The 24,625-nt window shown below is 45.8% G+C and overlaps 1 protein-coding gene across 1 annotated transcript in view; it reads left to right on the top strand.

Annotated features, from left to right (window-relative positions):
- Positions 1 to 24,625, top strand: part of NCAN (neurocan) — a 1,349,040-nt gene that overhangs the window by 1,208,845 nt on the left and 115,570 nt on the right. Inside the window, exon 13 of the mRNA XM_069649118.1 lies at positions 3,072 to 3,230. Within this exon, the coding sequence (XP_069505219.1) occupies positions 3,072 to 3,230 (159 nt within the window). The remainder of the gene's footprint in view (positions 1 to 3,071; positions 3,231 to 24,625) is intronic.

Raw genomic sequence — 24,625 nt, 5'->3', positions numbered from 1 at the left:
ACCTGTGAAAGATGGCGCCCCCTCCAGCATTCACTCCACATTGCATTCATGCCTTTCTGCAAGCACTTAGCAAGCCTGACACTGCATCACGCCAGCAGCATCCCTCACGCTGGGAGCAATCGTTTCCATATATTTATTTGAATGCGATTTAACCTAAGGAGAAGTGACTGAATTTATTTGACCAAAAATGGTAAGTCATGTGGTATATGTATAGTGCATAATAGGTGGGGTCTGGGGTAAGGGTATAAATTAGGGTAGAGAGCGGTAAGGTGGGCTTCAGGGGGCCTCCCCCTGCATTTACCGCCTCCATTATAAAAAAGAGTAGAAACTGTCAAAAGTAATTTTCGTTTTTAGGTTAAATAAATTCGGTCACTTATGCAATAGGTAAAATAGTTTCGAAAAAATCATGTATATTCGGGGGCAACAGCTCTGGGTTGCTCATAGAGTTTGTTTGATATACTTATTTTAATATGTGGTTCTCCTCAATCAGTGGTCGAAGTGGGCGGGACCTGTCGGGAGCGGTGCTCCTCTACTTCTTTTAATAAGTTTTACCATTCCTATACTTTTATTTTAAAACGAAACTGTTCCGGAACGGTAACGTTTTAAAATAAAAGTCTAGGAAGAAGTTGAAACTTGCACTTTTAGTGCACTGCACAGGATGTTTCCTTAAAGAGCAGGCACATGTGTTTTGGGGTTTTTATTGTGCATGGGAGGGGCCGCAACAATGGTGTCTGTGGGGCGCGTTGCAGGCCAGTAGGGAACATTTCGTACACTTCGACCACTGCCCTCAATCATTGATGAATAGAGTGGGCAGGACCCTATGCTCTGTACAGTTGCTGCTTCTATTAAGTGTTACTGATTGGTCATTTGCACTGACATAAAGGCATGTGTTTTTCAGAGGCCAAGTTGGGGTTTGAATCTGCTTCCTGCGATGTAAATAATTGAATCTTAAACGAGGCTATTTCTTCTGATCATACCATCGTATTAGCTTGTTAAATGCAAAAAAACAGTGTTCACTTTTTTGTGGCTGTATATTTCTTGTATATCATTCATAGTAACATGTGCCAACATTATCCATTCCATTATACAGACAATAGTCCAGTCCTGGTTTCACCTTTGAATTCAAGGACTTGCAGTCTTGATTAATGTTCACATAAATGAAGTAACACAGCAGGTGACTTCATCACAGAGGTTCTTAATCTAGGCAGCGTCTTTACATCTTTTATGTTGAATAACCCATAGAGCAGTCTCAGGTTGACCATATCAGGTATGAAATAACCAGTCAGGCATTTGCATTAAGGCGCATATATATTACGACGGTCATAATATCAGCAGACTACCCATACTGCTTAAAGGTGCTTACACTACCGAATAGGACATGCAGTCTACCATGTGAGCTGCGTCATCACCCTCTGCTTCTCTCTAGTGATGCTAGGAGAGACATTTGGGCAGGGGTGTGTCGGTAATAGTTCCCCTTGCTGGCTTTTCAGTATATATATCCAGCAGTTATGTTATGGAACCCCTAAGAATTGTTTTTCCCACATTGGTTTTTCTAGAATTTTTGACTTCTATTTTGTGATCGGAGGTACTTCTTGTAAAGTCCCCCTGCCACGGTGTTGGCCATGTTGTCCTCTGGTAGCCCGTGTGGCTCCTTCTGCAGGGGGGAATTGCAATCACCCTATGTTGGCGCTGTGTTGATTATATCACCCTAGATTGTTATTGTGGAGTAGGCTGGTAGTATCTGCAATTTAGTTTTGGCTTCAGCTGATTTTATCGGATCAGTACACCAAAGTACCTTGATGGTAAGGGCTGTGGCTAATCCCCCTGGCACACGGTAATGTGGGCAATGTGGGACATTGTGGCAAAGGAAGGGCATTGGGCATTGTGGGAATTACCTGCTGTACACCGCGCCCACTGGCACTGGGATAGCACGCAAGGAAACCTCTTGCTTTACTGCCTGCCAGCCAGTAGCCATGGAATCCAAGCCGCATCACGGAGCATTCCGCCGCTCCTCCGACCCTCTCACCGCACATCCCGCCTCCCCGCTCTCCCGCTGATCCGTGTGCCGCACTGTTAAGCACACATATTAAAAAAGAAAATAAGCAAATGTTCTGCTATGAACGCCCCCATATCGCTTTGGAAGACAGGGGCTCTGTTTGCTGCTCGCAGAATCGAATCCATTGCTCCCAAATGAACCCGTGTGGTTTTCAGCCAACAAGTCCCATATAAAGCAATGTGTATGGCTAATTCATCGTCAGCAGAGTTCCCACATCATAATCATAAGCAGCCAGGTTTAAGGAGACTACAAACCCGGTGTTTGAAAAGCATTGTTGCTAAAATCCTCCTATTGCTCGACACTGGCTCATACTGCGTGTTTGTGCAGCTGTTAAGTTTATTTTTTTTTTATTTTTGTGCATAACACATGCGCACAACTTGCAGGCGCAACAGCATTCTGTAGATATTGTAATATGTAAAAAGGGGGGTACAGACGATCCTGGAGAGAAACACATGTGCAACATCGGTTTTGTAGTGGGACTAGAAGGGGTCCATTATGCATCCCTTCCAAAAATACCTACCGCCCTACCTACCACCAAACGGCCCACTTGATATTCTCTAGCACCAACCTGGTGCAGAGTAATGGGCCAAAGGGACATCTTATCGATCTATGTGTTTTTAATTGGGTGATATGACCATGTTCTTGCTACTGGCAACATTAGTGCCACCCTGTGTATTGGTGTTAAAGTGCAACATGTGTGTTTGAGCATGCATACCTGTGTATCAGTATGACTTTATCTAAAAAGATGTCTGTCTGCGTGTGTACATCTTGCATGTGCATGCGTGTGTGTGTTTCAGACACACATAGCCTGTCATGTAGGCAAAGGGGGAGACTGCAGGTTGGCCGGTGCCCCTGAAAGACCTCTGAGGCCAGGGCAGACCAAAAGGAAGACGGATCATAGTATGTGATTGACTTTTACCCAGCCCCGAAATGTCTTTCTCAAAACCTCTGCACCATCTTGTAGAACGGCCATTTTCTATCAGCCACTGCTTTGACCACCTTCTTTCTTTTACAGACACGGAGGGCTGTGAACATAACTGGCACAAGTTCCAGGGCCACTGTTATCACTACTTCCCGCAACGCCGTACTTGGGAGCACGCAGAGAGGGACTGCCGGCAAAGGTTCGGCCACCTGTCAAGCATTCACTCCAAAGCCGAGCAGGACTACCTGAACAGTAAGGTTTCACTGGGACTGCTGTCTATGAGAGTAATAAAAACATGCAACAAGGCAATATGTAACCGAAATACCAGGAACTGGGTCTGTATGTTTCACTGATGCGTCTCCTGATGAAGGAAGACAGCATAATGAGTGTATCTTCTTTGGGTTGGCTTTGGCCACCACTTTGATGTTGTTTTTCCTGATGAATAGGGGCTACAGTCTTTGCATAGGTCTCACACAGGCGTGAGCTAAATGGCAAAGGCACTTATCTGACAAATTAACCCCTCTAAAAGTATTTCCTTCAGATGCGTCATCGCTGGGTGCTGTCAATCGTTATGCCATTGTCCTTCACAGCATTGATTGTTGGTGTGCCAGTTGTGTCAGGATGCCCTGTACCCCCACCTACCTAAGATGCTTATTTCTCTGCTACAAAAAGTACAGTTTGCTGGAGCATGCCTTATAGAGAGATCTCAAAGGGATCACCACGCGCCCCGTGTGCCCATTGCCGCCACTGGCGGACAATTCCTGCAAACGATGAACACATACTTCATTTGTGAGAGTGTATTCAGAAACAGCAGTGAGATCAATGTCTCTTATCCTCATTATACAAACTAAAGAAAGGGCCCTGAGTCGACGACCATCGAGCTACTCAAAACAGCGACTCAAGTGCAATTCTTCAAGTTGCCTAATCCAAAGAGTTCCGCAAGTCACCAGATCTCCAAGGGCGATCTGCGCATGTCTCAGAGGCGGTGGGGCGGCGCAAACGCTGCACTGCACAGCTCCCTGAATGCCTGCAACCAATACTAATTGATCTATTTTGGACACATATAACACCCTCAAGCAAAAGTGAAGCATCGCTTCATGTGAGGGTAAGGGGGCAGCTGAGGAGTAGAAGCAACAGTACGGGTTGGGAAAGAGGCTGAGGTGGAAAGGAAGGATGGTAGAATGTTGTAGGCATAGGAACAGTTCAGAAGACAAAATGGAACCATTGAGTCTTAATTATATTCCCGAAAATAGTATAGACTTCTTTGAGTCGTTAGGGGGCATGGGGGAGGGGGGCACAGGGTTCCACAGAGCCTTAACTTAGACTTAGAACTGAAGGTTCATTAGTCTCCATTTATTTCAGAAGGCCTTCCCAGAAATTGAAGATGGTGGATTTCATGCCATACTTAGATCTAAAGACTGGTGCCTGTCGAGGAGCTAGGGACATTCCAACTAGTTCTGGAGATTACTGAACAGCGGGGTTGCTACATAAATGTTCAGGAAATACAGATGATGGGATTGTAACTAGCAACAGAGTCAGGTGGGATTTCCTGTGGAGTGTTGTTGAGCTGTGCAGGGTTTAACTCTCCTTGGTGGATATGTTGCTAATGATAGTGTGGGGTGACAATGTCAGCAAGTGGAATAGAGGATGTTCAGGGACAATGTTCGGAGAGGGGTCAGTTTGATTGTCTGACACATTTTAAGGATTTCAAAATGGCAGGGAGAAGTGTGTGAAAGTCAAGAACAGCTGAGGAGGCCCTGCGATTATAGACCAACAGTGAGGCTGATGAAATTGAAGCTTTGTCAATGTTAGCTCTAATGTTGAGGATTTTGGAGGATAACCTTTTTTTTTAGTTTGTTGCAAAGTTCCTTTGAGGGGTGTAAGATGGTCTTTACTGTAAAAAGGGCTTTGTAGATTGTTCAGTGTATGGCTGTGTTGTAGGCCACATTGTCAATGAGTCACCTCTAGTAGGATTGCTTACTAAACACAGAACCCTATCGTCCTTGTATACCTTTAGCTGTGTGTACAGACTCTATAAAACAATACTTCTCAGTATGCTGCCCATCCATAATGTTTTTATTAATTTGCCTCATCATGTTTATTGTATGCATATGCACCTACATGAAAACACCCTTATGACTCCCAAAAGTGAAGCAATCCACACAATAAGAAATTATTGCACATCAAATGCACTAAAAGGGACCACTTCACATATTCTTCCTAAACATCACGCGTACAATGGATCTGTACATGGTGCATTGTAGCGCATTCTGAGTGAAATAAGAACACATTGGCCTTCATTCCGAGTATGGTGGTAGCCATGGAGCAATCAGCTCCATGGCTTCCTCCCATACCGGTACCGCCTCCGGTGTTGTTCAATGGGGACTTACCGGTCCATTCCGACCCTGGAGGGACCGGTAAGTCCCCATTGAACAAACCCTTCCCCATTCCCATTGAGCCCCCATAGGGCCCCCATAGGGCTCAATGGGAATGGGGAGGGTGCAAATAATGGGCTCGTGAATGGCAAGCCCGTTATTTGCACCCTGGTCCCCTAACGGGACCCAGAAGGGACGTGTGGTCCGACCACACGTCCCTTACGGTTCCCGATAGGGAACCTCGGAATCGGGCAGTAGGTGATTATGGGCACCGGTCTCCTTACTGGTACCCGATATCCCCTGCCGCCCGACTCGGAATGAGGGCCATTGTGTGGATTGAGTCACTTTTTTGAATCATATGATAATGTTGAGCCAATAAATACAAAAGGTGATTGATGGACGCCATGCTGAGAAGTGCTGTTTGATAGTGTCTGCAAAAACAGCTGAGGAAATAAAAGTATGTTGTGGTTGTGCGTCGTATAAACGGCTCGTACAACCCAGGTTGCCTCCTTTTGCAAAACCATTCACTTCCTTTCTCCTCATTTGTAGTAGGGCTGCCTGCCACCGATGCCAGCTCTTCTGAGGGTGCTTTGCTGAATATGACATGTAGGCTCATCAATTGATATTAACCAGTTTCCTTGGCATCACTGTTTGACGGTCCAATGGGTTTGCCTGGCTTGGACTATGCTGGGTTTACTTATTTATGGGGACAGTGAAGGCTGTGTTTGGTTATTTTGGATCTTATTGAAGCAGGTCTCTAGAAGACTCTGAAGATTGCATGTATGTGTGCGTCCAGTAGGTGGGTCGAAAAGAGCGAAGCATCTTCGGCTTTAATTGGCCTAACGCAGTTGGCAAAAGATGCAATAGAGATACTCCAAGTGCAGAAAGATGCTGTTTAAAGTCTTGGTTTTGGAGGAAGCATGTGGAATTGGCGAAGGAACCAGTTTAAATTTTCAGCTCTCCCTGAGATGTGATCGCGGCTACACTGTGGAGATCTGGCTTGAGGATGTAGATGAGGCTAAAGTATTGGTGGTTCTCTTGATCAAAGGTGTTTTGAGTTGTCAGATGCCAGATGTCGTCAGGTGTCCTCAACTTTGTGATACACACCTTTGTCAACCTTCTCAGATCCTCACCGCCTCCACCACTACACTGGATGGCTCTCCAAGCAAAATTGCTCTATCTTTATATTCCTGATATTGGTCGATAGATCCATGCATGGGCTTGCCCCCGCCACCGCTCCCTCACTGAATGCATCTCACTGTACTGTGTGTCTCGCATTCTCCACTCTTCTTCTCTTCACAACCTAACTTTCCCCAGCCTCCTCCCACTTTTGTTCTTCTGCCCCACTTGCCCCAATCCACTTCAACGCTCTCTCCATCCATCAAACCATCTTATCAGGGGAACTTTTCAAAACATGTCTCATACTCCCCCTGCTACTGATGCAAGGAGCCCACAAACCCTTCCACCTTCCTATCCAAGCTAACCATCCAACCCACCTCACCTGCAATCTGACCTCAGGGCCGCTCTGTGTAACAGCAAATGTTTAAATACTGGCCTCAGTCTGTAAATGTTATGTTAACTTATACCATGCTCGATGTTACCATCCATTGCTGTGCCCTCTAGTTCCTGCCCCTGGTAAATGTTCCTGCTCTTTTCCCATTGCCAGTCGGTAGACGTCACTCAATCATACAATGCTCTTATGTAAATGTACCTTACATAGGACTGCCTCCGCTCTTTCTGTTTGAAATTACAAGAGGAGGTTAATTCCAGCTTTGTGGTATCTAAGCGCTCTGCATTGTCCATGCTGTACTGTTCATCATTCATTGTCAGTATGATGATGTGCGCCCTGAACCTCATGGGCATGCAGCGCTCTAGAAGAAATTAAATAAATAAATAAATAAATAACGGATGCTATTTGAAGCATATATTTTCTTCCATAAATGCAATGCAATACAAAGACAACAATTGCCAACCAGATGCTGACGTCACCCAACACGATGCCTTTGAAGGCTGAGCTGTGATTCTCATCTGGATGAGTTGAGAGATTAATGAGTGAAGGTAATGATTTAGGAAGCCACTAGATGAGTACATGGTGGAAGGGTTGACAGAACTCTGCAAGGAGATGTGTTCAAATGATTAATGAGTGTGGATTGCCCCTCCATGTTGTTGTAGGGGGAGTACCAGGCGGTGATATCAAGAATTCCTCCAGGTTTGATGTTTGATGCCTGTTGTAGATGATGACGGGTCGATGTCTTGGGTGGTGACGTCGCGGAATCCCAAGTGGTCACAGTATGAGATTTCAGTCATGCAGGAAATGTAAAGGTAGCTGTGCTTTATCAGATCAGAATTCTGAGGACCATTATCTGCAGCTGGTCTGGCGTTGATGAGCCCGGGTCCAAGCATCCATCGCTGCACTGGATACTGTGGTAGGTTAGCGAGTAGCAGGAGCATTGTGCAGGGAGAGACTTTGCTGTCTTAGAACTTTGTGTATCCTTAGGTGTGGTAGATTGGGTATTGGAAGGTGGTTTGATTGAGAAATGTTAGATGATTGGACCACGGTTCTCATGTCCTGACTCGTGTTTTATCCGAGGGGGTTGCCAGAGTTGTAAAGAGTGGGGAGGTGAGGAAATCCTGAAATAGAGGCACCCGAGCAAGAATCTGGAAATGAGGAGTTACGTAGGAGAGATGTGGTGCTTCAAGAGTTTGGAAACTGATGGCGCACAGAGGATTCAGCGGAAGGAAGGCATATATATATAAAAGCAGCCACTGGCTGTGGACAGCTGTGATATGCAGTCGACGTGTCTGACTGCAGTGCGGGAATGCAGGAATTGCCAGGCCAGCTGAATCTGAAGCAGAGATGAACTTGAGACCTGCTCAACATGGGTATGGTCAATGTGAGAGAATTGTGGAGGATAGAAGCGAAAACAATTTGGGGGGATTTTACCTGGGGATACAGTTGGTGGAGGTGAAACTGTGAGGAAAAGAAACATTGAATGGAATAGTATCTTATGAGACCAAACAAAGCCAGCCCTATGCATACATGTAAGCATGGGATTTGTAAAGCTCAAACCTCACTGCGAAGCAAGGGAGAGCTGGATCCATGAAGGTGTGTAATTCCGACTGAAGCACTTTGCGGATTATGCTGCAGCGATACTGTTAGATGAGAGGGGCCTCAAAGAAGACCACCGCCCTGTGCAGGCAATAGTGAACATTGGCAATCTCTGCTGCGAGGCGAGGGCTGCCAATGAATAAAAGCCAGACTGAGTGGAGCCCCTGATGAGACCCAGATGCTGGACATGGTCGAAAAGAGGCAAAACTCGAATTCTCGTGCTTCTGGACTTGTCAGCAGCTTTTGATCTTGTGGATCATGAAAAACCTTTGTCCACCTTGCTGACTATTGGGGGCTGTTCTAAGGATGTTGTCGACTGGTTCAGCTCCTTTCTTGGTAACTGTATGTCTAAGGTTGTAATAAATCAAGCATCCTCTCCCTGGTCGGGTATCACCTGTGGAGTACCTCAGGGTACTTGCTTGTCTCCGGCCCTTTTCAATGTCTACATTCGCCCCCTGTGCAATCTTTTAGATGATTCAGGGGATCTGTTCAGTTATTACATCGATGATGCGCAGCTCCTGATGGAACTGTCTGGTGATTACGCTGCACATTCTAGAAAGCTTCAAATTATATATAATCCAGTAAACAACTGGATGTCTGCATATAGGCTATGCCTGAATAGCTCCAAACCGGAGCTCTTGATTTTTGACTCACCCCATGCAAGAGCCAAACTGGACTCCTGTTATTCTACACTCACTATTGAAGGGCATGATATTTCTGTTCAAAAGAAAGTCAAAACTCTGGGGGTCTTCTTTGAGGCCTCTATGGGGGCTGAAGCCCAGCTAGATAGTGTGGTAAAAAAAATCCCAATATCACCTAAGGCCCTTGAGACTACTGAAGCCATACGTATCACCAAAAAACGGTCAAAGATTGGTAAGGGCAATTATTATTGCCTGACTTGATTATTGTAGTGCCCTTCTTAGCTGGGCCAATATAAATGCCCTGCACAAACTACAAACATTGCAAAATGACTCTGTGCGCATTGTTTAGCATGGTTCTAAAACAGATCACATTTCAGACCACAGAAGTGATCTTCATTGGCTCCCTATAGTCTCTGGTATTGCATTTAAGCTACACACTATGGTTCATAAATGTATCTTCGGATCAGTGCCCTCATATCTTAATCAAAGCCTAACTCAGCAACAACCAACAGACCTACAAGGTCATCCAACATGCACTGGCTGATCTGACCCAGAATCAAAAAAGCCAGAGGTAGTGGCCGTTAATTTCCGGTACATGCCACCGCAGCCTGGAATTCACTGTCTGTTGATCACCGCTTATAAAGTAACCATCTTTTGTTTTGCAAAACATTGAAAACTCTCTTGTTTACCTGATACCTGCTTTTAATCCAGGCTCCATACTGATGCTCAATTTTTCTTCCGTCTCGTTGCTTTCTGTCGTCTTATGTCTAATTGTGCACTTCGATGCCTGCAGGCTTATGCAAGTTACAAATAGTAAATAAATGATGCGAAATTAGAAAGATCTCAGGTCCTGGCCTTTGCTGTGCTCACTGGTGCATTAGCAGGGAGCACACTTGTGGGTAACTGCCCCACGCTGAGACTGAATGTCACTATGAAGAGGCCAAGAAGGGTCAATCTTGGTAAAATGCACTCAAAAGACAAATCCATTTCTATCCCTGTAAAAGGGATAGACAATCATGTGGGACAGCAGAGGTCCGGAGTTGTAAAAAATGTACATAGGGTAAAGTATTATCATTTGATGGATTGCTGATTCTGGGGCCTGCGACATCAATACCTTCAACTCCCTCTTCTTAAATATCTTCCTGCTCAAGCTCTTCCCTCATCCGCCTCCAACTCCCTCAGGGTCAGTCGCTTCTCCAAGCAACAAGTTGGTGGTAGATCTCTTTCTTCGGCTGTGGCCTCCCTTTGGAACAGCCTCCCTGCCTCCCAGAAACTTTAGGAGTACCATCTCCGGTTCCGGAAGCCCCTCAAAACCTTCCTCTTTGCTTATGCTTTCTCTCCCCCAGTCCCCCTCTCAACCTGCTAAATTCCTGGCTGAAACTGAAACTGCACTGGTTACCCGGCCACTCTTCTGATCTCGGGCCCAGGTCACTTCCCCGCCAGTTGCACACCTGAACTGCCTCCCTTGGCAACCCCCGCACTTGGGGACTGTTTCTGTACCTACAGTGCCAACGGATGTCTGCACTTAACTTTGCACTTGCCACCAGCTGGCCATATTTTTTTTTTTCAGTATTGTTTTATTTATTTTTTTATCCCATGTACTGCAACTTGTCATAGGGTTGGTGCACACCTGTAGAAGTGTGTTTACTGGGCATTAGACAGGTATTATTAAAGGTGTAGTTACATCTGTGCAAATGCCTCCTTTAATAATCACACTCTGCTCATGAAAGTGATTTGCTGGCACATCCCTTCGCTTGCAAGAAAAACACTGTTTGCTCTTATACTTTCCACCAAGGTCGAATGTTGCGCCACTTTTGCGTGTTTAATGGAACACGCCTACCTCCACTCGCAAGAGGAATCAACACACGTTGCAGTCAGGTTGAAATTCAAAATTCAAATGGTAGCCTCTTTGGAGAAGTGTAATAAATAAGTAAAATGGGCAGATTTAAAATGGGAGTAATTTTAGGGGTGAACAAGGGTGTTTGTCCCCCCAACATTCATTGCACACCTTTTGTCCCCTTCATTTAACAGGTGCCCCTTTCCTCTAGATGTCATATCCCTCCAACATTTTCAGCAAAACTACTCCACTGATATTTATTTTGCATATGTATACTTAACCCTGACAAAATAGAAAAACAATTCTTACACGTGTGCAGATGCAAATCAGCAGAACACGGAGTATTGCGTTACTGGGCTGAAAGCCCACATTGATGCCCTTTGCCTTGCCTGCAGGTGCTCTGGCAGATCCGAAGCAGAGTGGGGTGTGCTGGGTTAGGGGCAGTGGTGTCGTCAGGAATCAAATTTAGGGGGGCACAAAGGAGGGCAAAGACAAATGTAGGGGGGGCACAGACAAAAGTAGGGGGGCCGCCTATGAAAGGGAATGTGTGACGTCACAAGCACTCCTGCAGAGAAGCTTTTGTGCACACCAACTATCCACACCCCACTGCACCTCCCCTCCCATCAGAATGCAGGCACAAAACCATGCAGTGACGAATGGCCCATCATTCACAGTTGTGTGCGCTACATTCTGATTGGAGGGGCTGGTCTTGATGGCAGAGGTAACAAAACAGCTCTTCATTGTTGATTGCGGCCCTGTGTGGGCGAACACAGCACCGCAGACAGTGCAGAGTGAGTAGCCCAGCTGACATAAGGCAAAAAGGGGGGGGGGCAGGATTTCAGAGGAGGGGCCCAGGGCACCCCATGCCCCCTAACGACGCCACTGGTTAGGGGGAGGAGGTGATACATGCATGATAGCTTGGCTGTTCTGTTGATGCATGCAGATTGGAAGTAACATGAGCTCTGCGTGCGGGTCTGGTTCTAGGTGTGATTTCTCTGGAGTAGAGGCGTTTCATTTACAGAGTGGAGCCTTGGACTCCTGTGCTACTAGGATATGTTGGCCGGAGGGGTTTGAGAGGTACGGGGGCAAGGGAGGGGGCTCGGTGTAAATTTATTGTAGAGTTGTAGTGTTGTGTTGTTTGTAGTCTGAAGGAAAGGATCTTTAGTTTGATTTATGCATGTGCGCGTGGCATAGTTCACTTGTGCATAATGGGTTGCGTATGCTAATGCAGGAGTTTGGGGGGACGGGGGCAGTAGGCGGTTTAGAGCATCCATGAGATGCATCCTTGCTGGGGTCTCAGTCTAAGTGCCCTAGTGATGAGGACATCCTGTACCATCCTCTGGTGGCCACACTTAAACCTGTTTATCAAATGTTAAAAAGGATGTGAATTGGCTACAATTATTTAAAAAACATATATTCACCAAACTAAAGTGGAACAGTTTAGTTTTTTTACATATTTCCTTTTTGTATATATAAAATTCCATAGAATTTGGAAAGTGAGATGGCCAATGTATTTTGAGATATGTGCATAGTGAAGGTGGAAGTGAGCAGGAATTACTTGTATTTTATACTGTTAATAGTTTCACCCGTTTTTACAACTGTTTTCACAGTTTAGTTGTGGTTTATAAAGCACATGTCGTCGCTAATCACTTCTCGAGGGCTCCTGCTGAGCGGGTAGGCAGTAGAACAGTGTGGACGCCTTGTTTGACCTGCCCAGTTGCTCATGGGAGAGTCTGGAGTGTGCTACATGGAATTCCTTTTCTGCTTAAAGTGGGACATTTTTTAAAGGATTTTATACAACTGAAGACGCTCGTAATGTTCTCCTTAAAATCCCTGTCAGATCCCGAGTGGTCAAAACAAATATCTAATTTCTTGGATCTGTGTCTCCTTTTGATGTTTGCATTGCATGCTCTCATTGTTTTTTCTGACTCAAAGGTGTGGACATGGATTGTTTGCATAAAAACCCATGTAATCCTGCAACACTTTGAGGTCATTATCAGAGTCTGTGGGAGCGAGCACACAGGAAGAGCTGTAGATTTGCCAAAAGGATGGCGCTACACTAAACAGTCTGTACTTTCCTTCCTCCCCTTGAATATAGTTTTTGGGAAAGCATAGAGGTATTTGCACCACTAGTTTCAACTGCAATATTAGATATTGAGAGTGTGGAAAATGCACCGTCAAATGAAGGTTAACAACAAAAGAACACTCTAAATGGCCTCCTCCCATGCACGTGTTCTCCATGGTCTTCCACTTTACAGGGGGAAAATATCCCATGATCCTCACATCAGTGGCAGCGAAACAGAAATGTCTTTTATCTGCACACAAGTGTGTTTTAGCAATTCAGGAGGACCCCCTTCTTTTGTCTATACCACTCACTTCGCTGTCAAAGCCCACCCCCACAACTCAACCATATAAGTGTTGCTACCTGCTCCCACCCTTTGCCCATGCAACCCTGCTTCGATCACAGTTAGACATATTTCTTGGGCTACAAGTGTACCTCTGATTAAGCCATTGCTCCCACAGACTACATTTCTTCAATCTCCTGCCTTTTCAGGAAATAACCTAATCGCAACTTCAGCCCATTTGGTTATCCTACCTCAGACTGTCTCAGACTGCTTCCCCAACCATTCGAGTTAGCAACCGTTGTCTTGATACTCACTGCGGATGCAGGTGCATAATCCTTTAATGTGGTCATGGGAAGAATAACAGTTTTTATGGGGCACTGTCTCCCGGGGATAATTGCTTCTATTTGGCTGTATTGAGTACAGTGTGTAGTGGAACTTATTGGCTATAGGGGCATGGTGTAAACAACGCAGTTTAGTATCTTTGGCAATATTTTTTCTTGGGGCACCATGCACCTGGCGATCAAGGCTTCTGTGTGTTTATTCAATTATTGTTTGAACCTGAAATAATTACTACATGGCTACTCTTGTGTCATGGGAATAATATCTTGTTGCCGCTCCATCAAGCACTCTCTTGTACTCCTTAAACTGTAACATATGTTTCATAAAGTTATTATCACCCAATCCAAATTGGTACTCATTATATTGACCTCTGTTGGATGAAAGACTGTTGTCAACCTTGCCGAAAGTGTGACCTATATATCACAATTAGATTGCAGCAGCGAGTGCTTAACCTGTTGAGTTTTCCTACAAGCTTAGGGAACGTTTTATAATTTTGGTTAGGGTGAGGCTAGGATTATAGAAAATAAAATGAAAAGCAAATAAGATACTTTAGAACACTGAGGAGTTAGTGTTAGTTAAGGTGTACGGTAGAATAAGGGTTTAAGTAGAGTTAGGGTAAGTTTTAGGAATGCAGTTAGGGTGATTGTGAAGGATTTATTAGCGGTTTGGGTCATTGCTAGAGTTACAAGCTTGTACTTTTCTGTATTTAAAAATAGATATTTCGGCGACCTTATCACTGTAAACATTTACACACTTTACATTGCTTGTGTTGAATGACTACATTTTTTAAACAACTTTTTTGCTGACTACTTTTTAACATGACTTCGTTTTCCTGGGGACATTTTCACATGGAACCGTTCTACTCTACTTGTGATTATATTTTAACAGAGAAGGCACTTGTTCCTATTCTACTTGTGTTAGCGTGTTGCTTGTATTCAGGCTTCTTGAAAACAGTCCGGGTGGATAAAAGGCCTAAAACCATTCATTAAGTGAGATTCCTTATCTTATATTTACGTTTGTGTTTTGCAGGCATGGCAGTGGTACATGACATGATGTTTGCCCCATATGCACCATCACAGACATCTGCAATGTTTGCTCATGTACTTGATTCTGGTCGAAACACCATGGTGATCACTTTGATGAGCACATGGTTCGTAATGTACTGGCAGAAACATGGTATCCACTAGTGGCATAACACAAAATCTAGGGACCCCCTGCGAATCATGCTGAAGGACACCCCACAAGTTCCCCAACAAAGCATGCGATGGGCCACACTTTGGGCCGGACTGGACAGCCACGCATGCGCAATGCACATGATGATCATGCCTCCACAGATTCACATGCACACTGCGCTAGGTGAAACATGGAAGTATGTTTTCTTTTTTTAATTGAAGCTTAAATCTTTCATCTAGTGTAGAAACCAGGGGTGTAGCCTGGCATTTGGCACCAAAATGTACAAGCCACCAATGGTGGCTGATGATTTTTTTTAATACGAGGTATGTAAATATGTTCCACAAGTATACAAGAGCAACCAAGGCTAGCGAGGAAGCCTGAACCAACAAAAGGAGGTTCTCCACAAGAACATTCTTTAAATAATGTATTGAAATGGAGCATTTCACAGCATACTTTCTGTGAAAAATCAGGTAAAAAGCCAGACAGTTGGCAATTGGTTTTGTAGACTAAATCATGAAAAATTCCAATAGATGCAAATCAACATCAGCACACAGGAGCATTTAGAGTGTTCTTTTGTTGTTAACCTTCATTTGACGGTGTATTTTCCAACACATTTTCCAACTCCTTTCTCCACAATATATGCCAGTATAAAAAACATTTTTACTCTGGCTGTGACAGTACATTTCCATGCTGGTTGCACCAATATATGCCAGTATTTCTGTAGAAGAACATACTCATGTTTCCTTTGTGCATAAGGGCAGTAAAGATACTAGAAGAAAACATGTCTACACTGGCTCTGCCAATATATGCCAGTACCTCCATGTAAGAACATACTCCTGTTGGCTTTGCCTTTAAAAAGGCCAAGTAACAATAAGAACATATGTAGAAAGTGGCTGCCATGCAGACCAGTCTGGACACATAAGAACACTTAGCATGCTTGCTTTATCATAGATGCTCAGTAAAAAAAGGTCATGCCACAATAGGAAATTGCTAGGTTGGCTGCACCAAAAATCCAGTCTAGCCAAGTAATAACACTTAGCATGCTTGGTCTTTCATAAATGCCCAGTAAAAAATGTCATGCCACTGTAAAAAATGCCTATACTGATTCTAGCCACGGGATATACAGATAATGTACCCCCAACCATACATTATTAGGATATTGCAAGTCAATTCAGAGTTTTGTGACCAATTTGAGGAAGGAGGATGAAGGCTGAGTTCCTAAAACACAGCTCCTACTGTGTTGCAGAAAAATAGTTCAAACAATTTAATAAAATGTATTCAAAACCCGCTTGTTTTGTGCTTTAAAACAGGTAATAGCATACAGACTCTTGCTCACTTGAGTTAAACTCCAGCAGTGCATAAATGAAACATTCTACCAAAAACAGTTCCTTGTCATTTACCAGCTGCAGTGTGCCACAGAAAACGATTCGGCAAGCCAGTAATTTGAAAAGCTTTTCACCGCTTTAAGTGCTGCAGTGACAGCTTCAATTCTCTATGCTGGCTCAAGCAGTAGGCATTGTGACATCACAACTTAAGGGTACAAACTGATTAGAGAGCAGTTGTGATATAATTTTCCTATTACAGGTCATTTGTGATGTTGATGTATGTAAATAATTTTATGTCACTGACTTATGTGTTCCATAATGTTATGTAAATCATGCACATGTTCTTCTTACCATGTACCCTGTTTTAAGCAACTATGTGACTTGTAATGCGCCCAGATAACTCAGGGTTTGGTGCACTATATAAATACATAAACAAATAAACAAACAAACAACTAGCCTGTAAAAAGAAAACCATTTGCAGGCTTTTATACAGATATTGCAGGCTGCCATTTATTATAACACTTATCATGGTTGCTTACGTTATCATAGATGCCCAGTACAAAAAGTCATGACACACAGTAAGAAATGGCTAGAATGGCTGCACCCAAATGCCAGTCTTGCTATGTAATAACACTTATCATGCTTGCTTTCTTATAAAAAAAATGTCATGCCACAGTAAGCAATGACTAGATCAGCTGCAACAAAATACCAGTCTAGCCACATAATAATATTCATCAAGTTAGCTTTGCCCAGAAATGCCTGTAAAACTTGCCATGTCACTTTAAGGAAATGTCAACAATGCTGGAGTGCTCCCTGTGCCCCCCAGTGTCTCAGACACACATATAATCGCATTGATTCCCATTCACCCACCAGTCAATCACCAATACACATTCTCCCACTTTCACTCACACGACATCCAGAACATTTATATTGCAGTCTCCACATGGGCACCCACCCAGAACATTGACACACAATCATATTCATACCCATTCACCCACCTGTCACTCACTCATACACCATCTCTCACATTATCTCACTCTCATGCCACCCACATAATCACATTCATACCCATTCAAACACTACGCACCACGCACCCATACACTTTCTCTGACATACACACTTAATTTTTCACATGCGCACCCACAGAGCATTGACACACACTTTATTCTCAGCCATACGACGACACGCTCACTCACACCCAGACATACACATTGAACATGCACGCACGCCTCTTACCACATACAAACATTGCACATACACCAAAAGAAGTGCTGACCTGTTTCTCGCATTGGGTACATCTGGATGCTCCAACTCCAGGCCTTTGCTCCCCCTCCATGCAGACAGGAACAGGAAGCTTTAAAAAGCTTCCTGTTCCTGTTTGCATGGAGGGAGGGAACCGGACAACCGGAGACAGGACCGCTCTGCCACTGGCTCTCCTGCGCATGTCAGTCTGATGTGAACAGGGTAGCGGGAGGCAGAGCAGCCCCTTTCTGCGCCACTATACAGCCGGAATTGGCTCCAGCTCAGCCCCTCACCCTGACTTTGACTTTGGTCATTGAGACGGCGCAAGTGGGGTTCTCCCCTGGAAATGGGGATGTGGGGCCACATCCATGCCACTGGTCTCCAACAGTTGATTAAAAACCATGCAGTTTTCATGCATAATGTTCCCTCCATCCTCTTTGTGCAGAAAATATAAATGACTCTCCATCCTCGTTGATGCGCATGCTGATGGAACAACTCAAATCTGCATGGAATTCTGTCTGTTTTTTGCACCTGCTTAAAACAGCCCAAATTCATTGGGATTCATGTAAATGGTATCCATAGTGCATGGACATTATCTGAAGCATTTACGATTTTTGCAGGGATCCAGTATAGATTGTGGCAAAACTGCCTACATGTCGGTACCCAAGTTAACCCTATCTGTAAATAATGAAAACTGCTTTGATGGGACTGCTTACACACAAGTGTTAATCACCCCGCTTACTGGCCCTGCCACTACAGCACACAATCAGTAATCTCTGAGCCAGCAAGTAATACATATCCATTGGCAATGTACTTCTGAAGGCTCCTGTGTTAGGATAGGTGTGCACCACCTTGTGCCTGGGAGTAGGCACATAATACATGCGTGTATAACGAGATGAGCATGGCATCCTACCACTGATTAGCCACAGACTGGCAAGCCCGGTTACTCTAGAAAATGTGACTCAAAGTTGTCCGTTTCTTCTATAAAGCTGCACAGACTGCCCTCCTCTTTGCTCTCATGTAATGGTGTTGGGGAACCACCCCAACACTCTTTATGGTTAGGCTACCACCACTGCCAAAACCTGCACATGTTACCTCTATGATACACTCCCTGACAAACTGTGATGAAGTAGGGGTAGACGAGGGGCTTGCCTTCATGTTATGTTATGTTATGTTATTTTGCATTTATAAAGCGCCTTTTATACCATTGGTATGGTCTGAAGGCGCTGGTAGGTTGAACGCCCTTGGGAACCGAAGTTCGGGTCAGTAGAGAGAGTAGAGAGAGTCCAAAAAGTGCGTGTGCGCACCAGGTATGTGTGCGGCTGGTGCGGAATTCAAGTGGTAGCTGCTTCTTAGCGGTAGGTGTGGTGGTTGAGAGATCAGGAGTATGTGTTTGCTCTGGCTGGCTTTATCCAGATCGAGTGTGGCTGCGTTAGGCCTGAGGAGAACACCTGGCTGGGGGGTGCGAAACCAGCAATGTTTACTTAGAGTGATGGGGAGTGAGCGGGAGATGATATGAGAACAGTTATACCGAATGGTGTCAAAGTATCTCTGTGTTCTAGTTGAGTGGTGGTGTAAGGGAGAGAGTAAGCGTGGGTTGTGGTATGATGTATTCCCTGCATTCCAAAGCATATTATGTACGTCACGCAATTCCGTGCGGGCAGGTCCGTTCTATGCATTTTTGTTAATTTCAGGCGTTCAAGATTGTCCTACACATTCATGTCTGCTCGACATATTCACGCACTCTGGTTCACCTTGCGTGCTCTAGTCTATTCTTCATTCTCCAGTGTGCCTCACGCATGCTTTCATGTGCTCCATACGTATGCACTCCTGTCCTTCTTGCGCATGCACTCCAGTCTACCCCGCGCACGTACTTCTGTCTGCCTACGCACTCATCAGCTCTGTACACCCATCCGTTCAGTACGCTCATTTGATCTACACACTCATCTGGTCTACACACTCATCCGGTCTACACACTGATCCGCTCAACATACTATTCATCAGCTCTACGGACTCATCCATTCAGCATACTGCTCTGTTCAGCATACTCATCCGCTCTACAAATCCATCCGCTCCATGCGTTCATCCACTCCACACCTTCATCTGCTCCGTGCACTCATCCGCTCCACACACTCATCAGCACCACATAGATTCATCCGCTCCATATACACTCATTCGCTCCACATACACTCATTTGTTCCATACACACCCATCCGTTCCACACACTCGTCTGCTCCACATACACTTGTCAGCTTCACACATTCGTCCGCTCCACACACTCGTCTGCTCCACACACTCGTCCGCTCCACACACTCGTCCGCTCCACACATTCGTCCAGTCCGCACACTCGTCCAGTCCGCACACTCGTCCAGTCTACACACTCATCCAGTCTACACACTCGTTCAGTCCACAACCCTCATCTGGTCCACCCACTCATCGGCACAACATACTACTCGTCCGCTTGACAATACTACTCTTATGCTCTGCGTGTCCATCCGTGTCCATCCATCCGTTCCACACGCTCATCCGCTCTATGTATTTATCCGCTCCACACGCTCATCTGTTCCATACACTCATCTGCACCACACATTCATCCGCTTCACACACTCGTCCGTTCCACATATTCGTCTGCACCAAACACTCATCCCCTCCACACACTCATCCGCTCTCCACACTCATCCGCTCTCCACATTCATCCGCTCTCCACACTCATCCGCTCTCCACACTCATCCGCTCTCCACACTAGTCGCTCTCCACACTCAGTCGCTCTCCACACTCAACTGCTCCCTACGCTTTTGCGCTCTCCACACTCAGTCGCACTCCACACTCGCTTACGCGCTCTCCACACTCAGTCGCTCTCCACCCTCAACTGCTCTCCACGCTCCTCCGCTCTCCACGCTCCTCCGCTCTCCACACTCATCTGCTCTCCACACTCGTCCGCTCTCCACACTCGTCTGCCCTCCACGCTCATCCGCCCTCCACACTCGTCTGCTCTTCCACACTCATTCGCTCTCCACGCTCATCCGCTCTCCACGCTCATCCGCTCTCCACGCTCATCCGCTTTCCACACTCACCCAGTCTCTACACTCATATGGTGTCTACACTCATCGGCTCTCCACACTCATCGGCTCTCCTCACTCTTCGGCTCTCCACACTCATCCGCTTTCCACAATCATCCACTCTCCACTCTCATCCGCTCACCACGCTCATCCGATCTCCAAGCTCATCCGCTCTCCACGCTCATCCGCTTTCCACACTCACCCGGTCTCTACACTCACACGGTGTCTACACTCATCGGCTCTCCACACTCATCGGCTCTCCACACTCATCTGCTCTCCACACTCATCCCCTCTCCACTCTCATCCGCTCACCACGCTCATCCGCTCTCCGCGCTCATCCGCTCTCCGCGGTCATCCGTTCTCCACGCTCATCACCTCTCCACGCTCATCCGCTTTCCACACTCACCCGGTCTCTACACTCACACGGTGTCTACACTCATCCGCTCTCCACACTCATCGGCTCTCCACACTCATCGGCTCTCCACTCTCATCCGCTCTCCACTCTCATCCGCTCTCCACTCTCATCCGCTCACCACTCTCATCTGCTCTCTGCGCTCATCTGATCTCCACGCTCATCTGCTCTCCACGCTCATCCGCTTTCCACACTCACCCGGTCTCTACACTCACATGGTGTCTACACTCATCCGCTCTCCACACTCATCGGCTCTCCACACTCATCAGCTCTCCACACTCATCCGCTCTCCACACTCATCCGCTCTCCACTCTCATCCGCTCACCACGCTCATCCGCTCTCCGCGCTCATCCGATCTCCACGCTCATCCGATCTCCACGCTCATCCGCTCTTCACGCTCATGTTCTCCTCCTCTAATGCCGGGAGCGAGTTATGTGGCTATTGGCTGTCACCTCAGCCCTCATAGGAGTTTGGTGCCAAATTATGCTAGGAACATGGCAGAAGTTTACTGGATATGATTAAAGTTAAGAGGGCACGAATGAAGATGGGGATTTGTGTCCCCTTTTCCCACTCTAGCTGTTGCTACCTCAGCTGGTTGGGTTTTTGGGGTCAGACAGGACCCAAACAAATATCCAGCTCCCAAACGAGACGAGCAGAAAACTAAGGAACTTGTGAACCTTGAGCTCACAAGTGGTGGCCAGAGCGCACTGCAAAATGTGATATTGTTACATGAAAAAAGTATTTGCCCCACTGTGGCACAAGTCTTAGGATTCAAAATCTCATTCCCATCTGGAGACTTTATAGTCTCTCCTCCAGGGATAAATCCAGTCCATGTTTTCCAGATACCCACACAAAAGGATGTGAATATGGTGAATCTAAATGGGAAATATTTACATTCTCAGTGGTTAGCCTGCAAAGCCAGACATGGCTGTGCTTCTTTGGGACTGGAGTTGAAGATGGCTGGGCATCAAGCTTCCCTTTGCTGTAAATCTATGCATTGGCAGAATGTGTGTCCCGGTGGGCACCAGGATGCAGCCCTACCCTCTTGTACTGTGGTCACCAGCAGCAGGGTTGCCTAGAGTTTAATTCCTGTTTACCCTAAACCTGCACGTATAGCTTCCCGTCCTCAGGCTCACTGGATCACTGCTGCCTCTGCCCCAATGACTGGCACAAAACCCCCCTGCAAATTGCAGTCATCGACGGAAAACACTCTTAATAGGAGCCTAAAACTGTTAAAACCAAAAACCCTGCTCTGTCAGCCCTAATATGTTCCTTTATTGTTTCCAACATGCTTGTCAATTGGTTCCAAACTGTTCCTGCATTGGTCCCAAAAGAATCCTTAATTGGCTCCAAAATGCTGTGCAATGTAATTGGTCTCAAACTGCTCCTCAAATAGAGTAACCAGACGAGTCCACCATGTCCGCGGAGACAGCACGGCTCCACCCCCACGCTTTCCTTTTCCCAACCATGTCACTTGGGTACATTAGTAGAATTCTGAACCAAGAAGTTAGAAAACTCCCAGAATGCACCTTGTAACATGGAACAATCTCGTTACTCTTTCCACACTGGTTCGAGAAAACCAGCTCACAAAGACTGATGTTGAGATTATATCTGTCTTGCTAGATAGAACTCGTACCCTGGGCAATGAGAGTATAGCTTGTTTCAATTAAATAACTGGCTCCTCTTGTGTCCAAAGATTTAGGGCCAGATTACAAATTTGGAGGTAAAAAAATGTGGTATTTGGAAATACAGCATGCTTTAACACAAATGACGTGTTTCATTATCGAAAACCTTGATTTCTGCCTGGTTCTGTGTGGTGCTAACTACCGCCACACAAAAGCATTATTGCATGCAATATCACCACATGTGGTAATCCTGCATGTGGTAACATTGAATTTCCCCATGGAGACCTATGGTCGGGGAGAGTCAGGAGCCCCTCCTCCATTTCCATGGCATAATCTGAAAGCCAAGCGGTGCGGCCCTGGTGGAGAAGCCCTGTTATGTTCAGGAGAGGGAGTTGTGGGTGGTGAGGGGCTCGATATGGGGGTGCGAGGCAGGTGAGGAGGGAGAACAGGCAGTGTCGGGTGGAGGGTGGATGCACAGGGCATGGGAGCCAACATATGAATTTTCCGGCGGGTGCTGGTGGCTGTAGTTTGGTGGCGTGCCATGGAAAGTCTACTGATATTAAGGGAAATGGGTTGTTTGACCTAAAAAACCTGACCTACTGCCTATTTGACCAAATGTTTTTGGTTGAATTTTGTTTGTCCTACTGCAGAGGGAGACCCCCACAATGCCCACTAATGCGGGGGAGGTCCCGCTGCGCACCCTTCAACTTTCCTTACCCCAAACCACAACTATTTTTTTATTAAAATATGCCATTTGACCTAACAAACTCCACCAAAAAGATGCAGAAAAATCGGACTAGGTTAAGTTGGCATTAGGTCAACTATGCAAATACCATATTAACCACAGATTGTCCTGGGAGGATAGCTCAGCAGCAATGTGCTTGCCTTGGAAACAAGATGACATGAAGCAACACCGGTTCGATCCTGGGTCCATGCTTAGAAAGCTTTGGGTGTTAAGCGAGTTATAAATACGCAACTAAGAGATGTATTCCTGTAACAGCGCTTCGATGCCCCCAGGCTGTGTAAGCGCTTTAAAAATGCAAATAAATAAAAATAAATTGCTTTTCCCAGAGGTAGTCTGGGCCCCTCGGCTCCTGCATACACCAAGCCCCTGGAGCAGAGCACTCAGGTTGCTCCCAACCCGGGCTTGCATCGTTAGATTTATCACAGGTTTGGAGCAACTTGATTGGCTGATGCTCCCACCAAGAGTGCTAATAAGCAGGAAAAAACACAGCAATTAATTGTTTTTCTATTGGAAGCAAGAAACTACTCTGCCAATTACTGCCTGATTACAGTAGCGATCTCTACCTACCAGGTTTCCAAAGTTCAATGCAAATTATTGGTTTTCTATGTCTGCACAAAAAAGCATTCTTCTGTGAAATGGGGAGCATGCCTGAGTGGATTGTTAATTAACCCTAATTCGTGCATTCTTTGAAGTTTAATCAGAAGGCCTTATTCCAGAGTTGTAGTAATTAAACAACACCAGCCGAGGGTCCTGCGAGGTGTGACCGACCTCGGTGCCAGGAGCAGCTACACAACCGAGCAGACTCCTTGCGTTTGTGCGCACCAGATCCAGCCGCCCCTGCTCCCTGCCCCCGCTTCACCATCTATTATTTTTCATCAGCTTGTGAAGAAAGATTACAAAACACACTGCAGCAATGGGAAGTGGTGGAAAAATAAAAGCCATTCGGAAAGTAACAAGATGAAACCTGGTTCAAGAAATGACCCTATTTTTTTTTTATAAACTTGTTTATTTATAACTCAATACACAGCAGCATATACATTCACACTACTTATAGCTTCTCAAAACATATAAGCCACAAAAACCCGCCTGTTCCCCCCTCAAGTCCCTCGGGGGGCACTGTTCCGGCAGCGGCAACGGATCGTCCATAGAATGAAGGGCTCTCGCGATCAGGCGTGGCTTATATGTCAGGGCCAGGAAGTTCTGATCATAGTCCAGCACCGGTGCCCAAATGTCCATAAATCGGTGGAGCAGTCCTGCTTTAGCTGCCGTGACCTTCTCAGTGATCAGAATGTCCCAGAGTTTGACCCAGCAGAGGGTCATCAAGAGTCCATCCGCGGATTTCCAAGTGCAGGCCACCGTGATTTTGTCTGCCAGCAAGAACTGGGATACAAGGGCCGCTCTCCTCCCTGATCTCGGGTAT

Source organism: Ambystoma mexicanum, chromosome 1p (genome assembly GCF_040938575.1).
Source record: "Ambystoma mexicanum isolate Mex_15411 chromosome 1p, UKY_AmexF1_1, whole genome shotgun sequence".
NCBI classification, from domain to species: domain Eukaryota; kingdom Metazoa; phylum Chordata; class Amphibia; order Caudata; family Ambystomatidae; genus Ambystoma; species Ambystoma mexicanum.
Note: the sequence above shows the minus strand (reverse complement) of the source record. Positions and strands in the feature narration are given on the sequence as shown.